The sequence below is a fragment of the Crinia signifera genome, chromosome 4 (genome assembly GCF_055691185.1).
Source record: "Crinia signifera chromosome 4, ASM5569118v1, whole genome shotgun sequence".
NCBI classification, from domain to species: Eukaryota; Metazoa; Chordata; class Amphibia; order Anura; family Myobatrachidae; genus Crinia; species Crinia signifera.
The window spans coordinates 145,596,103-145,602,710 of NC_139220.1; the positions used below are offsets into that span (position 1 = coordinate 145,596,103).

Below are 6,608 nucleotides of genomic sequence, written 5' to 3' on the forward strand. Positions count from 1 at the left end.
GCTGGGTTTGAAATATGATCGTTAGGAGCTGATTGGTCGGTGATAAAGTACCAGCCACATTATCACTACACCAAGCTTAATAAATCTCCAATTGTTTTGGTTGACCCTCTTTTCCACTGAAAGAGCTAGCTTGTTTACTGTGTTTCTGTAAAATAAATAATCAGAAACATTTAACCTACTGATGTGTCAAATAAATTTACCAGTAGCTGCGGCATTTCCCACCCTAGGCTTATACTTGAGTCAATAAGTTTTCCCAGTTTTTTGTGGTAAAATTAGGTGCCTCGGCTTATATTCGGGTCGACTTATACTCGAGTATATACGGCAGTTCAGATCCATTTGACATTGAGGGGGAAATTTACTAAAGGGAATTTGTATGAAAATAGGTGTATTTGTATCCAGAAATACACTTATTTTTTACATTTACTATCCCGAAAATACGGCAATTCGTAGTCGTATTGATGTGCTATCAATACGAATACGAATTGCCGTATTTTCGGGATAGTAAATGTCAAAAAAAGGTGTATTTCTGGATACAAATACACCTATTCTTTACAAATTTCCTTTAGTAAATTTCCCCCTGAATGTTTTTTTTGTAACACTCAATGCTGATTCAATACTGCTGTGCTCTCCCGTGTAGTGTAAATCGAATAGAACAGTAGACTTACTAGGCAAGACTACATAGTTAATAAGAGACGTTGTTACCCCCAGCTCAATGATATTAGTAACCAATCTTGAACACTACATGATAATAGAATTCAGAGATATCCCCCCCCCAAAAAAAATGGGTACCCATTGTAGAGCTCTGCTCATGCTGAAATAATGAGGTAATATGCTATATACAGAGTCACTTCAGAGCACCATGTTCCTTTAATAACTGCATTTTATACAATTGTGAAGTGAGAAGAGATGTATTATATAGTTAAACAACTTTGTAACCAAAATAATCTACCATCTTTTACAGCTCAGCAGTTGGGAATTTCAACAGAAGTTTAAGTACACATTGTACCCTATATTATTTCCTATGGAGAATGCAGCAGAGTGGAGGAAACTCTTCAAGCCCTGTGCATCACAGAGGTTGTTTTTGCCGGTAAAGTACTGTTCAGTTACATATATCTGTATGCCATCTTAATACATATTGTGTGTCAATTTATATAGCTATGTAAAATTTGGGAGATAGAGTATATGCAGAACGTTGTGCTAGGGTAATAGTTGAGTGAGCTCTCAGTTTGCATTCTGCCGTCAGGGACAATTTTAGGTCCATTGGCGCCCAGAAACTAAGATTGGTAACTCCTGTAATTACAGGAACACATCCATACATACATAATAAAACTGAGTATGGAAAAACAAATACAGGGACTGACTAACAAAAAAATATACCCTCTTGATGTGCGGTTGTGACCATTGATGCTGACTGTTGACTACTGTATATACAGGTGATGTGTACATCACACAGAATTGGATGAACACCATTGCCCTCTGTTACAGCATTTTCAATCTCATGCACAGTACATCAGCCTAGTGCCCATTACAGTCCAATCCTTACCATACAGACCTGTTCCAAAGTAACTACCTTGGATGTAAAGTCATTGGCATGTATTCAATGCTTTTTGCGAGTCAGGCTCACTGTTCGCTGGTGCATGTCACCGTGACCTCGCTGAAGCACTCACCACTTTTAATCATCTCCTCCTTTCTGTCTGTCTCCTTATTCAACGCTTCTGCAGCTCACCATCCCTTTTTGCGAACTCTGCATAATTATGCGAGGGGAAAAGGGTGAGCTGTAGCAGGAGAGATCAGGTTTCTCCTGCTCTCCACGTGAGGTGTGCAGACTTGACTTGTGTTTGAGCAGTGTGTTCGGGGGATCTGTGGATCTCGGCTTCTGAACAGGTTTAAGGTTAGTGTTTTGTGCAGTGTTTTTATTACAACACATGGCTGTGTGACAATTTTAATTGGGTTTGTGGCTGCAGACTGGTGCTGTGTATTTTGTCCTCATTTATTCTTATTATTGTGTTGTGCTTTGGCCGTGGTTTCAGTGCCCTGGGTTTTTAATTTAATTTATTTTGTAATTGTTAGCCTTTTTAAATGCCTTTTTGGGGGCTTTGGTTTAGTTTTTTTTTTTTTAATACACCCCTAAATTGTGGTTTTATGTTAGGGAGGGGGGGGGGGGGGTCTCCCTGAGCTTCCCTGCCTTGGTTTAACTAGGAGCATTACTGAATACTGATTACTAGGAGCATTACTGATAACTAGGAGCATTACTGATTTCTTATTGGATACCATTAAAATAACTTATTAAATTCCAAATAAATTAATATAGAAGTACAGCATTATGGCACTTGCAATAAATACATTAGAGTACATTTTTTTTAATTTATAAGCCTTAAAAAACAAAAAAAATAACAACTTTAACAAAGATAGTCCTACAGTTCACCTAAAAAAGATGCCGAGGGAAAAATGGAGAACTGCTGTAAAAAGAGATACCAGCAGGACTCGCAATTTGTGCATTGAATACACTTTTGGAGAGAGACACTAAAATCCCCATTGAACAGAAATGGTGAGAAGTGAAGGGTGAACTGAGTTAGCTTCGCAAAATATTTTTGGAGAAGCAACAGAGCTGAATACAGTGAAGCACAAAATAGGAGAGAAAAGTTCACCACTCTCCAAAAAACATGCAGACTCACCGTTTTTTACGGCGACATAGGAGCATTGAATACATGCCATTAAGTTGCAGTGTTTTTATACTGACCTCCCGTGAAGTCTGCTTGTGACACAGCAACAGTGTTTTTTAATGAATAATTTCATTTGTTTCTACGTCAATTTAGTGTTTCATAGGTTAGAATGCAGAGGACTACAAAGAATAAGTGTAGTTGTGCTTAAATCAAGAATGGAAGCAAATGTGCAGAACATTAATGTAACCTTTGGTAAAGTTAAATATGGCTATTTCTAACTAAGGAATGAACTCTCTTCTTTGCAGTTAATACTCAAAGATGTGGACTCCTTGTTGTATGTTGACACCGACATCTTGTTTTTACGTCCAGTGGATGATATTTGGTCCTTTCTCGGTCAGTTTAATTCTTCTCAGATTGCTGCTATGGCCCCAGAGCATGAAGAACCACGCATAGGGTGGTATAACTGCTTTGCCCGGCACCCCTACTATGGAAAGACTGGCATTAATTCTGGTGTTATGTTAATGAATATGACCCGTATAAGAAACAAACGCTTTAAGGCAAGTGAATGGTAATTTTTAGACTTCTAGCTATTCTGAAAAGTTTAATTTGTACTTTATACATCAATTAAATCCAAATTATTTTTCATTCGTGGACATTGTTAGACAAATTGATAAAGCATATTATACTGTAAATTCAGTCTAGCAAGTATGTATTCTGCTTTCATTACCTGGAATAGAAAATGAGATAAAATGAGTGCAGCAACAATACATCTTATATGGCATGTTATACTACTTTTACACCAGCCCTGCAAACCCGGGTTTTTGCACAGGAGTGTGCAAGATCCCAGGGTTGCAGGTGGTGTAAACGGTCATGACCTGGGACTTCAACCCGGCAAGTGCTCAGGGTTGAACCTGAATCGATGTGCAGAGTAAACGGGTAACCCGGGTCGATGGGACATGTTCACTGCAATAGAAAACATGGCGCTTGGAGATGCCCCCATCTCCTAGCAGCGGCTCAGGCCCCGCCTATGGTAACATCAACTGCCTGGCATTATGCCGGGTCAGGATGCTGGTCTAAAAGGGGTCGCACCCAGCTTGGATCACCGTCCAAAATCCTGTGTGTGACCCGGCTTGCTGGTGTATAAGTGAGCATGTCAAATATTGAAATTCAGATAGCTTGCGTCTCGTGGCCAGTTCTGGAATTTGGACGGGGGGGGGGGGGGGGGGGTAGAAGTGGCAGCGCTCAAAAAAGCAGGCAAGTTCCTTGTCCATAACTGGTATGTTGACATATTTTCTGTATTTCATTATGGGGACTGTGGAATATAAGAAGGACTATAGCTCCAATTTGTAGTGTTGCTAAATGGGTTTCAGCCTTACCACAGCCTTAAATTCTCTTTAGTGTATCTGTAACAATGGTACATGAGCCAGCAGCGATACCCCAGGCAGGGAGGAGGGGTATTTCGGTCCATTAAGACCTCTCTCTAGGCAGCACACAACAGCATCAAGTACAACAGGTAACCAGGTATGGGGTAGGAAACTGGGACCTCCCACATACCTGGTTACCTGTTGTACTTGATGCTGTTGTGTGCTGCCTTGAGAGGTCTTAAGGGACTGAAACGTTGGCAGGCTATATACTACACCAGTGGTAGCCAACCCTAGCCCTCGAGAGCTACCAACAGTGCACATTTTCCAGACAACCTAGCTGCTGCACAGCTGCAATCATTAATCACTGACACATTTCAAAAGATACACAGATGGAGCTAATTACCTCACTTGTGATTCTGTGAGGAGACCTGCAAAACATGCACTGTTGGTAGCTCTCGAGGACTAGGGTTGGCTACCCCAGTACTACACCATTAAAACTGGATATTGACCCTGATGAACATTATCTACATAAGTCTGGTGAGTGCTGGTTTCCCTTAGGGGAGTAGCTTGTATGTACATAGTGCTGTGGGCATCGCCACATTACTATTTATACGGCACCCTAGCAAATATTTGTGTCCTGCGCTTGCAGCATCTTTTTTTTTTTTTTAACCAAAATTGGAATAAAGGGGTTATATCAATGTGTCAATGTTCCTCACTCACCCGTGGCCTCTCCTGGCAATTGTATTCTGGGGGATGATACAGGGGAGGGTGATTTTACAGGCTACTTAGATATTTTCATAGTAATTAAGGTGTGTTAGCCATGACCGGGTCTTCGTGGCGAAATTAGAGGCTTGAGCTGGGAAATACAAATACCATCATAGTGTGAGGTCTTAAATTTTTTGTAGAGACCAAAAGGTGGTGCTATGAGACTTCCAGACGCTTTTTTATTTGATACCATGTTTTTCTATTGATTTATATTTGTAAATTACCAGAATAAAAACTAGAACAGACAACAGTTCTGCAATTAAAATGTGTTACGAAGTGTGTGTGTATTTCTCTATGACCTTAGTTTTAGAACGTATTCTACTGCAGGTTATAGAAGAGTAGCCATTAATCTACACACATAAATCATGACTTTTATTAAAGTAATTAAGTTGTATTAAATTAATAATACAATTGTAACTCCTATTGTAATTTTTTTTTTTTATTTAATTTCAGACATGTACAACTTTTTGACATGTATAATGAATATTCTTATGATGCATTGACATTTAGTTTTTTTTATATATAGAATGACATGACTCCTGTGTCCTTGCATTGGGGGGACATCCTTATGCCATTGCTGAAGAAGTATAAGTTAAACATCACTTGGGGGGACCAGGATCTATTGAATATTGTTTTTTCCCTCAACCCAGGTAAGGTTATTCTGACTAACACTACATTGTCTGAATATGGTGAGGTTTCTGTAATTTCTTTGGCTTTTGTGTAGATGAGGAATGTTATTCATGACTTTTAGTAGTTACTTATAATTCCCTTTTTTGGAAAATTACTCTAATTGCTCTTAGGTAATACTGACACTGTGGCAGGGCATGCTTGGATTTGTAGTTTCACAAGAGCTGGAGAGCCACAGGCTGCCCAGGCCTGTTCTATTGCATCCTAGAAAATGATAGACCACTTCTGACTGGTTGCTATGGACAACATAACCTCTTTTCATTTTTAGAAGCTTTTGGTAAAGTTTTTTTGGTCCCCACAATGCACACCCTAATGTTGGCTCTATTATTTAGATATATATTGATAGTCAATCATCTAGACAACACTTAAATGTACAAGTCTTATCACACACACATGATTTGGTTTTTGATGTTATAAATACAACCTAGTGGCACACTTAAACACACCTCACTCTAAAATGCTAATTACAGTAAATGGGTGTACACGCAGAGCGACTTTTACTAAGCGATTTGACTAAATGCACAAGCGATTTTAACTAAGCGATTTTGTCTATAGGCGATTTTGACTATACTAGAATTAACATACTTGGTTGGTTTTCATTGCAGATCGCCTAGTGAATATCTCCCTCAGCAGTGAACACCAGCGATTTTGACTAGACAGCCAGAGATCTAGTCAAAATATTCTTGCCTGGCAACTCCTTCTTTTTTTTTTTTAACTAAGCGATATTATAGGGAGATTTATCTAACCTTGACAGAGATCTTTACTAACCTTCTAAGCAATTTTGACTGCAGTCAAAATCGCTTAAGGGGTGTACACACGGAGCGATCCTTCTAAGTGATTTTGACTACATAGTCAGGAATATTTTGACTAGATTGCTGGCTGTCTAGTCAAAATCGCTGGTGTTCACTGCTGAGGGAGATATTCACTAGGCGACCTTCAATTAAATATCAACCCATTATGTTAATTCTAGTATAGTCAAAATCGCCCCAAAAGACAAAATCGCTGTTGCATCTAGTCAAATTGCTTAGTAGAAATTGCTTGTCCGAAGTCACTGACTAGCAAAAATCGCTCCGTGTATACACCCCTTAATGGCTAATAATTTTATTAAATGGAACTAATCTTCTTTAAC

The 6,608-nt window shown here is 39.2% G+C and overlaps 1 protein-coding gene across 2 annotated transcripts in view; it reads left to right on the forward strand.

Annotated features, from left to right (window-relative positions):
• GXYLT1 (glucoside xylosyltransferase 1) overlaps positions 1-6,608 on the forward strand; it is a 105,455-nt gene that overhangs the window by 25,366 nt on the left and 73,481 nt on the right. For both annotated transcript variants that reach the window (XM_083182695.1, XM_083182697.1), the window contains 3 exons: positions 962-1,087; positions 2,969-3,220; positions 5,319-5,442. In XM_083182695.1, coding sequence (XP_083038821.1) covers positions 962-1,087; positions 2,969-3,220; positions 5,319-5,442 — 502 coding nt within the window. The remainder of the gene's footprint in view (positions 1-961; positions 1,088-2,968; positions 3,221-5,318; positions 5,443-6,608) is intronic.